We start from the raw sequence: 20,146 nt of genomic DNA on the forward strand, positions 1-20,146 counted from the left end.
TGCAACAAACAGACACCATTGAAGTTAATCAGAAGTGAGGAACAGAAAATGAAATAATTATTTTAATGTTTAGAGCAGCAGGAACTCCGAGAGGCTGCAGGCGCATCAGTGAGTTTGTGGCCGCTGCGCAGGGGGAGGGGGCTGAAGCAGAAACTACCGTTGTTAAAAGAAATGTGTTTAACTTTGCAAATGTGGGCGCAATTTTAATTGTCAAAAACTCCAGCGAACCATTAGTTCATTTTGCTCAAATAGAAATAGAGGCCTGCCTCTAATTCTGGTCCTCCTTCCAATAAAGGCCTGGAGCTTGATGAGCTTGAGTCAAATACAGGCCTGGGCCTGTATTAGAGGATTTACTGTATGCTGCTAGTTTTAAGTGTATAGAGCTCAGAAAGATAAGAAACAGCAGTATGTTATAGGCTCAATATTAGACTTTTCACATTCATTTCAGTAAGACTTGTTTGGGGATATCCTTATGCACTTGTGTTACCATAGTAACAGATAACACATTTAAAATTGAACACAAGATTCCTGAGACCAAGCTGGTCGATTTGATGTATCATATGTGTGGGTGCTCGATCCTGCTTGGACAGAAAATGGTTGAACACTCTCAACCAATCAGAGAGAAGCACTGTTTTCCCGCTTTTCCCCCCGGCTGTTGGAGCAACATATTCTCACTCCCAGCGCATCAAAAACAAACGCTCTGTCAGCCACCCTCCTCGTCAGACCCCTGATGCCAAAAGTGCCATTTTTCGTTAATTATGTGCGAAAAGGGTTTTTCCCCTTATTTGACTGCAGATCCCAATGCAGCGTAAAACTGACGTGATGGGATGTCCGCTACCGTTGTATCCCAATGCAGCGTTACACTGATGCGATGGGATGTCCGCAGCCAGGGCACCAAACAAGCTCATTGTACCCCAACTTAACCTTATCCTCTTATTTAACCTTCCCCTCACCCCTATCCTAACCTTAACCATCTTGCTAGCGAACACGTTAGTGATGTGTCGATCGCTCTAAAAGCCGGCTCTATGAAGTGAACGGCGGGAGCTGCCTCATCATTGGTCGAGTTTGGACCGAGCCAACGCGAGGGGGAGGTTTCAACTACCAAGGTGGAGGTTAAAAGTAGAGGGTATTTGTAACCTCCCCCTCGCCAGATGGTATGTTCTAACGTTCCCCTTGGGCGGCAAATACGAAAATTCACAGTCAGAATGCATGGGAAACAAACGCTTGATCACAGTGAGAGTAACGGTATAGGTAGCAAGAGGGTTAAGGTTAGGATGAGGGAGAGGGGAAGGTTATAAATAGTGAAACGTTAAGGTTTAGTTGCGGTTAAATGAGCTGGTTTGGTGCTGCATCAGCGGATATCTCATCACGTCAGTTTTACGCTACATTGAGATCTGCAGTTACAAAAGGGAAAAACCCCTTTTCGCACATAAGTAACGAAAAAGGGCACTTTTGGCGTCAGGGGTCTGACGTGGAGGGTGGCTGACCGAGCGTTTGTTTTTGACGCGCTGGAGTGAGAATGTGTTGGTTGGAGGCCTGCAGCTGTACTCCTGTTAATGAGAGAAGCCTTTAAATCTGTCCTTCAGAAGTGAAATTGGACCTGTCAAACTACTCATTACCATTTGAAAAGTACTGCACCGATTTGAAAGATTCAAAAAGGGTGGGCGGCAGACGGCTTTGGTGGTCATGTGTGTGAAGTCTTGTGTGCCTACCAAAAATGTTCTAGAAGATATGAGGAGAAAATTTCAGCTGTCTGATGGCCACAGGTGCCTTTTTTTTTAAGGGATTTAAATTTTGTGAAGATTATGCAATGTTTGAAGCAATCAAATCATCCATTTACTGTAATAGCAATCTCTGAGACATGGCTCCAGGAAGGGAGGATATCTATGTTTCAAATTGAAGGATATAATATGTTTTCCACAAGTAGAGATTGCAAAAAAGGTGGGGGTGTGGCTTTGTATATTGATAAAAACTTTCAAAGTAGATTGGTGGGTGATATGACATTAGTTATGGATAACATTATGGAGTGTGTATCTGTGGAAATGCAAATAGAAAAGTCTAAGAATGTGTTAGTCAGTTGTATGTATAGGAAACCAGGATCTTGTGTTGAAATGTTTAAAGAAAAAATAGTTGATATGTATGATGATATAATCAACAGAAAAATGTGTTTTGTCTGTGGGGATTTTAACATTGACCTGTTGAATCCTCAAATGCAAAATGCAAATACAGAGTTTATTAATTCCATGTTTAGTTTGGGACTGTATCCACTAATAACTCGGCCAACTCGAATTACAAAAACTAGTGCGACACTGATCGACAATATTTTTACAAATATTCTTGAATATGATGTGTTAAGTGGTCTTGTAATTACCGATATGTCTGATCATTTACCGGTTTTCAGAGTCGTACAAAGGACAACTGTAACTACTCAAAGTGAATCTGTGGTTGTTACAAGGCTAAAAAATCAAGAAGCAGTAAATTCATTTAAAACTGACTTAATGGAACAAAATTGGGAGGAGGTTTATGTGGAAGATGTAAATATGGCTTATGGAAAATTTTTAAATATTATAACTTCTCTTTATGAAAAAAACTGCCCTTTGCTTTATAAGGTGGATAAGAATAAATATGCTAAAAAGCCGTGGATAACTAAGGGGATTCAGAAGGCTTGCAGGAAAAAAAATAAGCTGTATAAAGACTTTTTAAAGAAAAGAACGGAGGAAGCAGAACAGAATTACAAGATATACAAGAATAAATTAATAAGTATTTTGAGATCTAGTAAAAGAAATTATTATAGCAAATTATTGGAAGGAAATAAATCTAACATTAAAAATACGTGGCGCATATTAAATGATGTAATAAAAAAGGGTAGTGGAACCAATAGTCTTCCAAATATTTTTCTAACAAAAGACAATCAAGAAATTTATCAGTCTAAAGAAATAGCAAATGAATTCAATAGGTATTTTACCGAAATTGGGCCAGATTTGGCAAAGGATATATCAAATACTAAATTAGATGCTGATGCTGTGAGTAAAATAACAAATTTAGACAAAACCATATTTATTCAAGGCACAAATGAAAATGAAGTTATAACAGTTGTTAAAACATTTAAAAGTAAAAAGTCAGCAGATTTACATGGATTTGATATGTCGGTTGTAAAAGAAATCATTGAGATTATAGCCAAACCACTTACACATATTTGTAACCAGTCTCTCCAATCAGGAAGATTTCCTGAAAGGATGAAGGTTGCAAAAGTCATTCCTATCTATAAGGCTGGAGACAAACATGACTTTTCTAATTATAGACCAATTTCTATTTTATCTCAGTTCTCCAAAATACTAGAAACAATATTTCATAAAAGATTGTATGACTTTATTGAGCATCATGATATTCTTTCTGAACAGCAATATGGTTTTAGACGTGATCGGACAACTTCTCTGGCAATTGTTGATCTAGTGGAGAAAATATCTGATGCAATTGACAACAAACAATATGCTGTTGGGGTCTTCTTAGACCTGACCAAAGCTTTTGATACTGTTAATCATGACTTATTAATAAAAAAATTGTGTAGATATGGCATCAGGGGTGTGGCCTATGACTGGATTAAGAGTTATTTAGAGAACAGACTCCAATATGTCCACATTAACAACACTGATTCACAGCTACTGACAGTGACCACCGGTATCCCACAGGGGTCAGTGTTGGGTCCCTTGTTGTTTATTCTTTATATTAATGACATATGTTTAGTTTCTAAAACATTGCATTTCATACTATTTGCAGATGATACTAATGTTCTAAGTTTTGGGAAAGATTTAATAACATTAATGGACAAGGTTGAGAAAGAATTAAATGCATTAAAGTGTTGGTTTAACTTAAATAAATTAACTTTAAATTTAAATAAAACAAAATTTATCATATTTACTAATAGAGCAATTACAGTGGATACAAATCTCAAAATAAATAATACAGAAATTGAAAGAGCGAATGAAATAACATTTCTTGGCGTAACCATAGAAAAAAAGTTAAGTTGGAAACCGCATATTGACTCAATTAAAGCAAAGTTATCGAAATCATTAGCAGTTCTCTATAAAGTTAAAGAATTTTTAGATGAAAAAGCTTTATATCTTTTGTATTGTTCCTTATTTCTGCCTTATTTCATGTATTGTGTTGAAGTGTGGGGAAATACCTACGAAACCCACTTAAAGCCTTTGTTTATAATTCAAAAGAGAGCAATCCGACTTGTAAATAAAGCAGCTTGTAGAGAGCATACACATTTACTTTTTATTCATTTAAAAGTATTAAAGCTAAGAGAATTAGTTACATTAAGAACTGCACAGTTTATGTATAAAATGATGTATAATTTGATGCCAAAACAAATTCAGGATCTGTTCCAGATCAGAGAGAGTGTTTATGATCTCAGAGGGTATAAAATGTTTAGAAAGCCTAAAGTAAGAACTAAAATGAAACAACTTTGTATTTCTTGTGTTGGGGTTGATGTGTGGAATAAATTAGACCAGGAGCAAAAAGATTGTTCAACAATGGTAAAGTTTAAGGGTATGTTTAAATCAAATGTGATTAAATATTATGAATCAAGTCAATGAAAAAATGCATAAAACATTAAAGGTCTTTTTTTTTTTTTATGAAGCTAGAATGGGGATTTGAATATATTCCCATTTATTTCAAACATGATGTAAAAATTATGGAATCGGTACGCTATTCTAAAATTTTGTTTAAGTTCAAAGGGTTTGGGGGGCTGGGCTTATAAGCTTATGCTTCTGCCCGCGCCCATTCTTAGCATTGTGTAAGTTGTGTGTTTGCTTGTAAACCTGCAAATGTTTCTTTGTTATATTATATTGTACTATTGATTTTAATTTCTCATTAATTTCTCATTAAACTTCTCATACATAAAAAATGGAGGAAAGCTGACACAGCCCTCCTTCTGGGGCTTATAGCACAAAAAAGGTAATACCAACAGCAAAACTGAAGACAGCACTTTGAAGCCGACAAAAAACCTACTAAATTTGAGAAAATCATTAGTGTACTATAAAAGATGTGGTCGGTGGAAATTTTTGTTTCAAGATTTCATAAATCATGCATTTAACAGAGCTTAGCTGCTCAGATGTCATTTCAGGCCTCTGACATGTCTCATCGCCATTCAAAAACCGCTGCACATATTGGAAAAATTCAAAATGCGTGAGCGGCAGAAGGCTTTGATGGTCATCTTTGTGAATTTTTATTTGTCTACTATGAATTGTCTAGAAGCTATGACGAGAACAGTTTAGCTGTCTGAAGCCGATCGTCGGAGAAAAATCTCTGTTCCTTTAACATGGGTTTCAATGAGACAGAATCAGGGTCTCTCCTCCTTCTGAGACTTTTAGAGAAAGAACTGTAACACGTAAGGACAAAATGAAACCCATTCTGAAAAGCTGACCAAAATTCCTACTTTTTGAGATATAATTTGTTTCGGTACTCCAAACGTTCTGGGTGTTGGAAAGAGTTCTTTCCAGAAAATGTGAAGTCAGTGCGGAATCTTCAGTGGTGGGAAGCATTTTTTTTATTTAAATATTCTCAAAAAAATGAACCGTACAACCACAATGTTTGGAGTACATTCATGAATTATAGCTCAAAACGAAGGTATATTCGTAAGCTGTAAGCCAGCATGCGTCTCATTTAAATCGGACCTACGGTTCTCTCGGGACAATGCCAGAAATGGTCACCGCTCCTATCTTTCCCATTATAATTTTTGTGATTTTTTCTGAAAATCTCAAGCCGTACCTCAACTTCTACCTGTGGTTTTAGGAAAACTAATAGATATCAAAAATATTTTTTTAACCAGTAATAGCTGAAAGTCTTGTGAGTTTGTTGAAACTTGTATGAAGTCTCTATGTTAAAGTTAAACTATAAGAGTAAGAGTTCAAAAAAGTGATAGGATTTAGCCGCAAATTGAGCAATCCCATTCATTTCAATGGGACCAAAAATCGCAGAAAAAGCTGAATATCTCAAAAAGTATAAAATATTTTAATACCAAAAGTCATTGCCGGCATAAGCTGAATGAGCTGAACGTTTTGATACCAAAATTGTGTAAATAGTTGAAGAACTGTGGAAGTAGTTAAATGCCAAAAAATGTACGGAAGCAGAATAATAAACCGACTATAAAGAGAAACAGGATCACTATAGTTTGAATGCTTTTGCAGGGATTCCCTAAGTGTGGTGCTCGAGCTGCCACTAGGGGGTGCGCGAAGTGAAAAGTGTAATGGCTGCGGAGCTCAGACAAGTCTGTCAAAAGTCACCATTAGCGTAGCCAGAAACTCATTTGTGGGTGGGCCTAAGAAAATGTAAGTGGGCCCAATAAATGTAATTGAAAACAAGTATATTTTGCTTGTGTGTGTGTGTGTGTGTGTGTCCTCCGCACATGCCCTAGCTCAGGGGTCGGCAATCCGCGGCTCTGGAGCCGCATGCGGCTCTTCCATCCATCTGATGCGGCTCTCTGTGCTTGTAAAATAATGACTGGATATTTAAATAAAATGCTTTATATTTTACTGCATTAATTTTTACATCTGTATGCCAATTCTAAATGGAAAGATTGTCTGCGTAAACCTGAACAGGTCCGACCCGGTCTGACTGTGAGACCGGGTTGACGGGTCACGCTTGTGCGTAATCATATAGGCGCATTCTGAGCTGAAGAGGATGTGAGATTCTGGGATTCTCCTCAGACGGCTCCTGGATGTGTCGCCACATTGGAGACAGGAACAAGCGCTATTCAGCCAAAGTTTCATAATCAGGGAACATTTTCTAAGTGACAAGTCTCTCTGAAAGACAGGGTTTGGAAAACGCTCGCTTCAGTCGGAGCAATCTTCCCGCATACGCTCTGGTTCTGCGACGCGCTCCAAGCCCCTCTCCACATGTCCAGCTTGCTGTGCACCTTATTTACGCCCTGACAGTGAGCTGCGCTGAGCAGTGTCCAGCTCAGGTCTTCAGATGGGAATGTTTTCTTGAGTGATTTAGCTACATCTGCGATGTGCATAACAAATAACATGTCAGTTCATCTGCATGCGTCGGGGTAATTCTTTCTATTCTTTCTCCGTCAAAATAAATGGTCAAATACGGGAACTATCCGGTCAACACAAGCCCTGCTTTTAACTGTTTTGTTTTCTTGTGAAAATTGTTGCAAAGAGATATAATTTAACTTGATTAACACCAGAGCCAGGCGCACTGCACCGTTGTCTCCGTCACGTGGGAAAAACAAAATGATCGGATCCTTTTCTGACCTTCCCCACCTACAAAGGTTAATTACAACAATCAAACGTGACAGAGCCTGGATTTGTATTCTGAACAGTCTAAACATGTTTTAAAAAGAAACGTATGACAAAAGTGGCATCTGCTCAGTAAAACCACCAACAGGGTGAAAAATATCAAAATATTGTAGGCAGAGATGGGCTACAACTTCTGGATCCACTTTATATAAATCGTTTTATTGATTATCGTCTTATGAAAGATAACTTTGACGTACACAAGCAACCGGTACCGGCTGCTGTCACCTGTTGTGATTGGTTAAAGCAGCTCTCTGCTGTCTGAGGGTAGGCCCCGCCCACAATGCCGCGGCTGCTGTGGCTCCCAGTGTTTTCTTTACTGTGGGAAACGGGTAATAATGGCTCTTTGATGGGAACAGGTTGCTGACCCCTGGTTTAGCGCGACGTCTGATATATATATATATATATATATATATATATATATATATATATATATATATATATATATATAGATAGATAGATAGATAGATAGATAGATAGATAGATAGATAGATAGATAGATAGCCATGCCCTGATATGGGGCTGGGGGGTGCGTAGACATGGTCGGGACATAGAAGGGGGCGCGCGGCTCAATAAGTTTGGGAACCACTGCTTTACAGCATTCAAACAATAAGGCCGAATGAGTTTAGTGTAACTTGTTCCATCGCTGCTCCCATAAACAGCATGACACAGTTTTTCTGAATTAGCCTTGTGCTGACCCACAGCTGTAATCAGCCGATGGGTGTCACTGGCACATGTGTTCATTACCATCGTTTTCATTACTGTTACATTACAGAGAGAGGAGGATTTTATGAGTCCCTGCCTTAGACGGTGACATAGTGTTTGTTTTTCTCTTTGGCAATGTTGTAATTATCACATAAATCCAGTGGAAGAGGCTGTGGTTGAAGTGTGTTACTCCTCCATTAATGAGAGTATGATGCATTCAAATATGTGTGATCTGTGCCCATTCATTGAATGAGTTTTGTGTTTAGAAAAAAGAAATGTTGGTGAATCAGCCAGCCAAAAGCAGGAAGCTGCTATCCCAGTTGCAACCCTTTTTTCATCCTCATCATTTTTCCTTCCTCTGACTCTGCAGCTGCCATACTTTGTAATTTTGTGGTCTCTTCTAGGAGGGAATTTCTGTGCTGGTTATGATCTGAAAATGCTAGCCAATCAAAAAGTCCCCGGTAAATTGGAGCAAGATGTCACGAAGGGTCCCGGTCCAATGGTGAGTGTCTGGGTTGTGATGGTGTGTGTGAGGTTTATATGTGTTCCTATGAGGCTGACAAAAGCCAACGGTTTTCATAAAACTAAAACCAGAAATCTAATCATAATAATTGTTCACTTTTAGCTTTTTAGGGAAGATACGTACAAAATGCCTCACTCAGACATACGATGTTCTTGTGTTGGAAACGAGCAGAAAGTTGAGGACAATGACTGTAAATTTTGACACAAACGTACTGCAAGCCTTAAAAGCTTTTTAAACAGTTAAAGAGATAGAGGTAGTGCAACGTGATTTTAAAATGTTTTCTGGTTGTTTCCTCCAGGGTCCGTCACGTTTACAGCTCTCGAAGCCTCTGATAGCAGCAGTGAGTGGCTTTGCTGTTGCTGGAGGGCTGGAGCTGGCTCTGCTGGCGGACCTGAGAGTGGTGGAAGAGAGCGCCGTCATGGGAGTATTCTGCCGCAGGTTTGGTACGTCTGATACTCGTGTAACCACCTCCTTAGCGACACAAAGTTCTTCTCATTGTAAGGGACGGATCACTACTTCTTTATCAAATACAGGCCATTTATATTAATTAATAATAAAAATTGCCATAATTTTGAAGTTTTTTGGGCCTGAAAAAATAGTTGGCTAATAGATTTTCACTTTATTGACACAAATTTGATGCCTTACCCACAGTTTTATTGATATTTTAAAGTTTTCCTTCATCATTCTAGCTGAAACCAATTTAAATAATTTGTAATCATCTTATAATCGTTCACTTGTAGCAGAAGTGGACTGCACAAAACAATTTATTGAACATTTATTTCTATTGCAGTATTAAAATGCATCATATCAGAATAAAAGGTGACATAGCTTTTATACTCTTTGCTTACAAACCCATTGTTCTGACTATCCAATATACTCCTGGGACCCTGGATGCTCACATCTGGTTTAGATGATAGTGGTGGAGATGCTAAAACACCAAAATTGTTCTTTGTGATGTGATGACAGAAAGAAACAAGGCGATTTATAAAAAATCTGGACTGCACTCGTCATTGTCCAACCTTCATGACTTTACAGTGTCTTCTGTGCAAAGACCTTTCTACTCCAGTCTAAAAGTTTTAAATAGCTACCTGTTTTCTTTGCCTTCAAGCAAACGTCTCCTACTACCAGGAAGCCGACTCTGTTTTTATTCTGCAGCTTTGTTACCATGTCCCCGGTTATCACTCCAGCCTCCTCTTGTTTGTGTCGTGGTGCGATAACACGGGTGACCATGACCTTTTGACTGCACGACCAGAGTCTGCTGGGCAGTCTTGATAAGTGGAAGAGGAAACAAGGAGCTGCCAGGTTTCCACTGTCGGGCGAACATGGCTCACATATTATTTATGTCACTCAGTTTCCTCAAAAGGAACATGTTCCGTTTTTGGCGTCTTGCGGCCCAGCAGCACGCTTTGCCGTCTTACTTGGCCGCACTTTTAAAAGATCAAGCAGCACTTGAAATCTCCTGCTGTAAACACATTAATGTGATCCGGATCCCAAACAGCCGAGCTCCATTCGTTCTGTAAAAGTTGCTTGTGTTCTTAAGTTGGACCATTGCAGCATCTCACATAGCTGTCACTCCTGTAACCATGCTGCAGGAGGGCCTAAAATACAACCAGAGTGTTTATAAATACAGCTTATGTACTATAATTTACTGGCAGAACTAGATTTAGACCATAAACATGCAAGACTTATCATCTCAGACCTGTAATTTCCCAGGAGAGCCTCCTGGCAGTGCCCTTGTCTTTGTGTGCCTGTCCTCACGGTCCTCGGTCCTACTGTGTTGTGTTACATTAATCTAATAAATGACAAGTAAACAATAACCGATAAATAATTTGGTTGTTATTTTTAGGAAAAGGGGAGATAAACTACTCTAAACTAGGTATTACAGGGCTGCTGGTTGTCGGAGGGGCCGGTGGTGCCTGTGTACAGCAGACTCGCCTCTGTCAGTGCGCCTCAGGGCAGCTGTAGCTACAGTGTAGCTCATCACCACCAGGGTGTGAATGTGTGTATGAATGGGTAAATGACTGATTGCATTGTAAAGCACCTTGGAGGGTTCCAGGACTCTAGAAGACATTATATCAAATACAGAGTTAAGCAATCTTTGTCTCAGTGGCACCACTCCATACAGCTCACACTCAGCTCTCCTCCGTCAGCTCCAGAATTTGTTTTGGAGGCTATTTTTATTTCTCAACACATTAAAGGTGCAATATGTAAGACTGACATCCTGTGGCCAAATGTGTGTACTGCAGCCCATTACTCTAAACAAAACGTTGCTATCTCATGCAGGGCTGGACTGGGACAAAAATTCAGCCCGGGCATTTTGACTGGAGACTGGCCCATCACCTGTTTTTTTTGGAAAAGACATTAAGCCTTACGCTGTTTCTGACACACACCAACGTACACTTTCTTATTGGTAGTATTTATGTATCAATCTAATAAACGTAAACCTACACCATCCTTCCTATCCTGGTATTCTAAAAAGTAGGGTTGGGGGTAACTGATTATTTTTAAAACGATTATTCTGACGATTATTTTATCGAATAGTCGACTATTCTAATGACTATTTAGATGATTAATCTAGTGATTACTTTTCTATTGCACAATTAATAAAAACCAAAAAATTCTCAAATAAATTCCTCCAAAAAATTGATAAGTTGTTTCTGTAAGAGAATAAACACTACAGGCCTTCCATTTTGTATAACACTGCTTTTATTGTGTTGTGGTTGGTTATGTTCTGGTGACGTGCAGAACTTGGGAGTGCAGGCTGCTGCCTGAGAGGTGGTTGGAGACGGAGTGTCTCCATGCTGCTTTGATTTGTTCACTTATGTGCATGAGGCAAGTGGTGTTACGACCCTTCCTGGGGAGTCACGTGTTTCTCCTATTTTAACTGTAAATCCTTCTAGCCGTTATATTTATAACAAGAAACAGATATTCGGACGGAATATTTTCATGTTTATTCGAATATGATTGTGGAACACACCCAGCATCATAATAAATGAAGCAATATTTATGCCAATTTAAGCCTTTATGGGTGACCAGGACTCTGTGATCAATTTTTGGCAAGGGAAATTATCATTTGTTGCCATTTTTGAGGTGTTTATGAATGTGGAAGACACCCAGCATCCTGTGATGGCACTAATAACATCAAGAGATAATAAATAAGGTAATATTTAGGTCAATTTAACCCTTTACACGTGATCAGGACACAGTAATCAATTTTTGGCAAGGGAAATGATCAGTTGTTGCCATTTTTGAGGTGTTTATGAATGTGAAAGACACCCAGCATCCTGTGATGGCACTAATAACATCAAGAGATAATAAATAAAGTAATATTTAGGTAAATGTAACCCTTTACAGGTGACCAGGACACTGTAATCAATTTTTGGCAAGGGAAATTATCTTCTTTTTTGCCATTTTTGGGGTGTTTATGATGATACAGTAGGCAGTATGAGTACAGTAACATCAACAGATAATACATAAAACCCTTATTTGGTCAATTTTAGCCTCCATGAAAATCTTAGCGATTCAATCACTTTTTGGCAAGTAAAATGCCATTTTAGTTGTCTACAATTAAATCATCAATAAAGAATTTAAAGATATTTTGAGGCATTTCTTATAGGTAAACGGGAGGGTGTAGTCTATTTGGCAAGTGACAATCTTAATTTTATGTGCTGAAGTGCTTTTATCTTGTTACTTTTAAATAGAGCAACGTAATGTATAGCAACTTACAGTGTCATTAAAGCCAAAGCTTGATCATTTTAAATACTTTTTTTCAAGTAAAAATGTGCCCCAAACTAGTTAACTGTGGCTCCATGTCAAGTGGACTAAAGAAAGGAAGGTTTACATTCAATACAGGGTGTCATTTTACATTGTTTATTTATTTTTTTTAGTATCAAGGCTGTAACATAAAGAAAGCCAGTTCTTACCACAAAGTTTGTGGCACAAACCATCTTTCAATCGCAAATATTGCAAAAAGGATTAATACATCCTCATTGTGAACGTTTAAGACAAATAGCAACACTTAAAACAACTTCCGAACTGGAAAAACTAATGTGGCAAGGTGGATAAACGAGGGCCCGGGCGGGATTCGATCCTCAGACTCCGGGGTGAGAGTCATACACTCTAACCAGTCAGCCAAAGGGACATCTCCTTGGCCCATTAGCCAGGGCGCATGATCAATCGGGACATTGTGGATGCTCACACTTCCTCCCTCTTTCCACAAGCACGTCCTCGTGCTCCCGCGCAGGGTGCCACAAACACTGCCACACTAATATCCGCGATAAACATCTGTTTAAGTACCAGAAGAGGTTATCTTTGCTTTCTGAATGTCCATATTGCTAGATATGCTGAGTTTTAGGGCGAAATCCTGGGGAATTTTGTCTAGAAATGCAATTACCTAACCGTGCGCGATCCCGCGGTGGCTAATCATTTTTTGGCAGCGAGTCAATTTATGGCACAACACCGGCTCGGGTTTCTCCTCCTCCTCCCTCTTTTCTTCTCCAACCTGTCGCTGGGCTGAGGCTCCATCACTTCCTAAATTGATTTTACTTGAACCTTCACCACCAAACAACTGTGAGATTTTAACACATGTGCCAGCATCAGCCTGAAGGGCCAGTTTCTTTTTTAGTCGAATTTTCTCTGCTCCTCCTTTCCGTTTTTTGTTCTCCATTTTGTAAAGCTCGTCTGTCTGTTTACTGAGATTCACAAACAACTGGCGGGTGCATCAGACCTCTGGCTATTGGTCCAGCCCAGAGTGTATTATTACCAATTGGTCAATCCACCAACTTTTACGAGGCGTCGCGTGGGGCGGCGCGGACAAGTTGTCCGCAACAACTAGACGCCAGGAAAAAAAAAAAAAAAAAAAGACACCGGCCCATAACAGATGAAAGGGTCGGCCCAGCGGGCAGTTGCCCGCTATGCCCTATGGTCAGTCCAGCGCTGATCTCATGCCTGTTTCACGAGTTTCATTGCTGTTGCCAATTACAGATCAGCACCAGAAGATTCTGGGTGACAAGCAAAAACAAGTCATATCGAGTTATTAGTAATTGAAAAAGTAGCTTGAGATAATTTTAGAGCCAACTATTTGCTTCTAATTCACCGTAAGCATTGTTAGCTCAACGAAAGCCTCTAGGCTGCTTCACCTGATAGAGTAAAACAAAGAGATGCCGTGGTTTCTTAGGGTTCAAGAAATAACTTTTGGGTCGCTCCAGTTTACTGGCTTTGGTTCTTTATACAATTCTGGAGCCTTTTGCCCCCCCAGCCGGAGGAGAAGCAAATCTGTTTCAATGTAACTTTCTTCCAGCATGATTTAGACCAGGGGTGCCCAATCCTGATCCTGGAGGGCCGGTATTCAGCATGTTTTAGCGGTTTTCTGCTCCAATATGATAGATTCAGTGTCAGAATCACCTGTGCAGCAGCTCATCAGGCTCTGCAGAAGCCTGTTAATTACCTGCTGACTGAATTTAGGTGTGTTGAAACAGGGTTAAAACCAAAACCCTTGATTTAGACCAGGGGTGTGGAACCCTGGTCCATTGAGGACCGCTATCCAGCATATTTTAGTTTCAACCCTGCATCATCCCACATGATTTCAATCAGCAGGTGATTAACAAGCTTCTGCAGAGCCTGAAAAGCTGCAAAACATGTGAATCAACCACTGAATCAGAAGGGTTGGAGCAAAGACATGCAGGATACCGGCCCTCAAGGACCAGGGTTCCCCACACCTGATTAGACGTTAGACAGTTTAGTGATCATTTCACTTTGAAATTCAAACATATTGCTCTTTTAAGTTTCACATTTCCTTCCTGTAATTAACCCTCAGCTTTTTATTAGCTTCACTCTTTCAGGCTTGTTTGTCAACACATTCAAATGAACAAGAGTGTTTATAACTTTAACCATTGGCTGCATTTTTATGAGCGTTTTCTGCATAGTTACACGCTGCTCCACCTGCTTCTTGTAGTTGACGCACTTCAAAGTGAAAAGAAAACCGAAGAAGTTTCATTTTCTGATTAGCTGATGATTCAACGTCTAGTTAATTTGACGCCTGCTTCCTGTGGGTGCATCTCTTACCTCACCCGTTCAGGTTCACTCACCTGTAAATGTTACCCTGAGTCTCAGTAATAATACAACTCTCCACAGAGAATTTAAGTAATGACCAGTGAAACTTGGTGAAGCTGTGTGCGGTCTTGGCAAGCTAAACTCTTCTGCTCCTAGACATTCCCATGATACAGTGCAGTTATTAAACCAATACCAACACACTTTGTGTCCAGAGTGTTTAATGACGGCTCTGGCTATGATGCATTAAAATAAAAATCTGCTTCTGTAAGTTTTTATGGAGTTGACACTGTTGATTGTGTTGACCAAACATTGCAGCCCGATAACACATAAAGACCATGTGGCATGCATTTATCTGTATTTAGATAAATAACTTTAAACAACTGGAACCTAAACTTCCTTTGCCTTTACATCAAAAGCACGTCTGTTCTGTGGGCTGCACAGTTTATTTAAAGATCCAGTGTCTTTTGCGATTATTTCCTTTTAGTGGTTGAATTCTGTAACAGTTTTTTGGGCAGGGCACAGATGGCCATAGCCGGAGGGAATCCCTGGTGGCTTTGGAGTTGAAAAACGGCTCGCTGTGCCGCTCTGATGTGGGGCAATGGCTACCACAAGGATCTGACAGCTTTCTGGCACACGATTGGCTGCCGAAACTTGTGGCTTCCTGTCTGGGGCCCCTCTGCTCTGCCAGGGAGGAAATGAGAGGGAGGAGAGGGTTGCGTCACAGGAATATGGTATTAGCGTCTGCTGCTCTTTGAATTCCTGGAGACCTGGATGAAAAACCACAGTGCTTACTTAATTCCCTAAAGTTTTATTGGCTCCCTTAAACCAGAAGAACAAAACACAGGAGAAGAAAACAGCTAGAAAAAGATAAATTTGCCTGAAAAACCACTAATATTTCACCAAGGAGCCAAACTGAGCAGACTTGGAGGCTGTGTGAGATTGTTTACCTTCTAACAAGTCCACGACCTGACCATCAGCGTCCTTCGGGTCTAATTTAGGGTTCAAAGTCTCGAATAAGAAAATCTGACTTGAAGCAAGCCAATCCAAACACCTGCTTGGCAAATCTGAACCTGAGCGACATTTTAAGGATTACACTGTTTTAGATCACATTATCTATATTGATGCAGAAAAACGTGGTTCTTATTGTTGATTTCTCTGTGCTGATAAGATCTGATCACAGTTTGAGCTGCTGCATTTTATAGTTCAGACCCTCATTTTCAGCCACGGTGGTCCTTTATAACAACTCCCTGGAAACTAAATATCACCAAAATATTAAATCGCTTCACTAAAGACGTGAAATCAAGTGGAGGGAAGGCGGTCATCTCTGACCCGGCCTGACTAAACTATTTTCATTGACTCCCAGAGAGTGTGCCAAAGCCAGCTTCCGGATGAAGGTCTGATCTTTTGACTTTGACCATTTAGACCAGAGTTTTCCGGAAACTGTTAATCCACATGAAATTTAATCGCATTACCCTCATGGGAGGCCATTGTGGTGGGTTTTAGCTTTGATGTGGCTAGGATGCCAGCAGGACCAGGAGCAGACCAGCATACCCAAGTGTGTCACGTTTCACCGTGGTGCTGCTCTACTCGTAGACGTTGGATCACATCTCCTCTCCACAGAAACCCAGATGTCCCCAGAACCTCTCAGGAGAAACACACAAGGCTATTTGGAGATAAATAACAAGAAACCGGAGGTGAAGGGTACATACATGGTAGATGTGAAACGTTATTGCTCAAATCAAATGATTAAAATTTCTTTTGGTGTAAATTTGATGTATCGTTGAATTCCAGTCCTTGACATTAGGTGTGTTTCCACTACTGGAAATCTCTGGTAGTTTTAGTAGACCTTCGCGACGTGTGTGTCTCCACTTTTTAATTAATGAAGTTTCTTTTTTTTTTTTTTTTTGCTCATCTCCACTTCACTTCACTTCACTTCCCCATTTTCCGGGCCATTTCAGGAACCATCGTGCCAGACACCGAGTTATGGACTCAGGACAGGCTCGGTAGAGTCGCTGGGCAGGACTTGTCGATAACTCATGCTGATCGGTTGTAATTCAGTAGGAAATTACATCAGCAGATGTAACTAAACAACCAGCATTTGCAGGTTTAGAAGAGTTGTTGGTGAAGCAGGATGGAAGGAAAGAAAAGCAGCAATGTCGCTGCTTTAAAAAGAACTTTTCTAAACTCTCAACACAAATAATTGAGGCAGAAACTCCATCACAACTCCATAATTCAGGTGGCTTTGTTGTCTCTCAGAGCACCAAAAAAAACGGTGCTTCTTCTGATCAATGAAGACCACATTTTACATCACACAGCCGCTCCCCCAATCCTCTGAATGAAATTATGGCAACTTTGACAGAATAAAATGTAATGTTATTAATGTCTGTAGACACCTTGTGGAGCTGATCAGTGACACCATCCACTGCCGAAGCAGTGGCGATACGTTGGCGGCTAAAGTCCCACAATGGGGAGGACCGTGCCATCCCATCTCCCACTGACTTTTCTCCCTTCCAGTAATTTCTCAAAACTTTTATAGTGGGAACACGGCTGTTGTCCGTGTTTCCTACAAGCTTTCATACCTGAGCTTTAAAATGACGATGTGTATTTTCTCTGGCGATGGGTGTGTGTGCTGTACTTTTGTGTTTGAGTACGACCTCACCAATGGATGGCCATTAGGGTCAAAAATCCCTGGGGGCGCAACCTCCAGCAAAATAATAAGCACATCAGACTCCCTTTTGTCATTGGCAGCAAGTGAAGAGGTAAATGTGTAAAACAACATTTATGAATGGTGAAAATATTGTAATCCTTTCTTACAAATGCATATTGTTCTCACAGGCTCCCGTAGAAGGAAACATTGCTTCTAATATGGCGTCGCTCAGAAACTTAGACCCTCTCTCGTGTAGTTTAGCCCTGATTTTTATGGTTATACGTTACAAAACCCCCAATATTTTTCAACAACTGAGCATTGTTAAATTAATTATCAACATTTCGATGGATATATCCAGAGATCAACGGTAAAAACTGCACATTGTCTCTTTAAACTACGATCATTCGGGGATGATGCAGGGTTAGGGTTAGGTTGTGTTGTGCCTCATTCACCAACAGCTAATTTAAGCTCAACATCTGTAAAATTAACTGATCTAGAGCCAACGTTGATTAGCTGCAGGGTTCACTTCATTAAGTAACAATGCACATCTTATTATTACAGTCTAAGACTTGAACTAAACTTTGTCCCCTGGTTAATGATATGTTTAGATAACAGGAGGACACACACATAGAGGCAAAAACATTATCACCCACTTGTCTCAACAGGGATTCAGAATCTCAAACCAACACGTATCGGAGCGTGGAGACGCTAGATAAAACACAAAGGTCCTTCTTTTCTCCAGAGCTCTCCTACACTTGAGTCAGATAAGCAGTGATGACCTTGTGCTACAGGAAAGGAGCTGCTGTGTTTTTGTGATTAAATAACAATAGGCTTCACTGAGTCATGTCCAACGGGCTTTACTTTTACAGTAGATCATTGCTAAGGCAGTAATGACACGCTGACTCATTATCATGCTTCTGGATCTCTGGTAAGTGTTTCCTCATCCAGAAAAGCATCTCCACCTCAGCTGAGTTCTTTCAAACAAAACACACCTTTAGATCTGAAAGCCACTTCAAGCAGCTGCTCTCTTAACATCTCCGCTCCTATTCATGTGGGACAAAGCGCAGGTCTGTCAAACAGCATATCAGAGACGAGACTATCAGAGAGAGGAGGAGGTGCAGGAGACGGCTGCTTCGATAAGGAGGAAGATCCTTCCGGTTGCTGATAGCAGCGGTGCCAACAGCAGCACCAAAGACAGACGGGTTGGAGGTCGACCTGCCTCTTTATCTCTCCTCCTCTGCATCACTTCACCTCTACTAGCGTTTCACTGTTCTCCAACCAGGCTTCTGACCTTCCTTTTCTCTTCCTGTTTGGTATAATCAAGTGATCTAACCTTTTTTAGTTGGGTTTTAGCTAACAAGCTTATTTTTGCATTAGTTTGCTGCTGATTTGCTTGGATAAATAGTGTGGAAGAAATTACTGAAATCCATGTTACATTATAAAAAACACACAGCACAGCCAAATCTGTGTGTACGTTTGACTGAAGTTCACTGAGAAATGTTTAATACTTGTTCTTTTTGAAATAAGATCAGTTACACTGAGTTCCATATGCAGGCTAAATGTGAAAAATGACTTCTAGCCCTATTTCCTGGTTAACCACCCAAAAGAAAAAAAGAAATGGAAACGCTCGAGTCACAAAAAGTCAGTCTGATCTACATCACACTGTAAATTAGCTTTCACTGACTCAGCCATCTGGGGTTGTGATGTTTTTTGATTTAGCATCCAGGAGATAGTAGCACGCCTTAGCTAGTAGAAGCTAACCGTTAGCAACTCCACCACCTGAATATTCATGAGTAAGACTCAAATCCTGCTGTTTTCTGGTCCCCCACTCCTCAAACCAGCTTCTACTTCCTGAAGCAGGAGCGCCTGAGCATTTTCCACAGAAAACGACTCATAAAGCATTAATTTATACTAGAGACTAAAGCACATTTTTGAAATAACAAGTATAGGTCATTTTTAAAGCAAGAAATGTCTGTTATATATGTTGAGTTTCCATAGTTCAGGGCACTAAACATGGTTTAATACACTCTGATAATGATCAGCTGAGAAACTCTGTAAATTCTCTCCGTTGGGTCCATTTTGCTCCTAATGTTCCGGCGTGGAACACGCATGGCCGTTTGAACACAAAGCCCAGCCCTGGATTGGATGCACATGTTCCAACACACATATTCCATGTTCTCCAGTTGAATTCATTTGAACAACATAAAGGGGGAAAAAAAAACACAAGCTTGTAAAATATAAATAGAATCACATCATTTCCAAGACGAGAGAGAAAAAAGAAATCTGACAAAAGCAGGATGATGTGGGGTTATAAAAACATGTTGGACACATGTGCTCCCAATAAGTGTAGTCAAATAGAATCAGTGACTTGGAAAAATGAGGGATTTGGGTTGGTGGGGTGGAACTGAACTTTGGAGAGTGTGCCAGTTGCAGCTGGGGCGCTTTAGAAATTAGGATGTGTGCCAGAGGCTGCTGACTGTACCTTGCAGCTTTGTCTCTGTTGGACAAGGCTGTAATGTTTGATAAAAACTTTCCAGGACGAATGAGAACGAGGAGGAAGAGTTCTCATGTAAAGAAAGCAGAGACGCAATTAAGCAGAGCCAGTGAGTCCGAACTTTGCTTCCCTGACAGAAACAACCTGTGCTATTGCACACACGTGTGTAATACGTTTCCGAATGTTAGCACGATGCACACAATGGCATCACAATGGCCTATACCTCGCATGGTGAAGACATCACATGCTTTAGCTGCCGCCGCACCTGTGTGTTATCTCATCAACAACGGGATGGATTTTCCTGAATTTCCTTGAAGTTAATAATTAGATGTGCATTTAAAACTGATTTGCATTTGGAGCTAATCACATTCAAGATTGCTGCCACAAAAGTGACACAAAAATGGCTAAAACCCAGTCAA

General features: G+C 40.2%; 1 protein-coding gene across 2 annotated transcripts in view; it reads left to right on the top strand.

Moving 5' to 3' along the window:
• zgc:101569 (enoyl-CoA hydratase EchA19) overlaps positions 1-20,146 on the top strand; it is a 42,263-nt gene that overhangs the window by 16,471 nt on the left and 5,646 nt on the right. For both annotated transcript variants that reach the window (XM_070553087.1, XM_015954965.1), the window contains exons 3-4: positions 8,417-8,514; positions 8,834-8,978. In XM_070553087.1, coding sequence (XP_070409188.1) covers positions 8,417-8,514; positions 8,834-8,978 — 243 coding nt within the window. The remainder of the gene's footprint in view (positions 1-8,416; positions 8,515-8,833; positions 8,979-20,146) is intronic.

The sequence above is a fragment of the Nothobranchius furzeri genome, chromosome 7 (genome assembly GCF_043380555.1).
Source record: "Nothobranchius furzeri strain GRZ-AD chromosome 7, NfurGRZ-RIMD1, whole genome shotgun sequence".
Taxonomy (NCBI): Eukaryota; Metazoa; Chordata; class Actinopteri; order Cyprinodontiformes; family Nothobranchiidae; genus Nothobranchius; species Nothobranchius furzeri.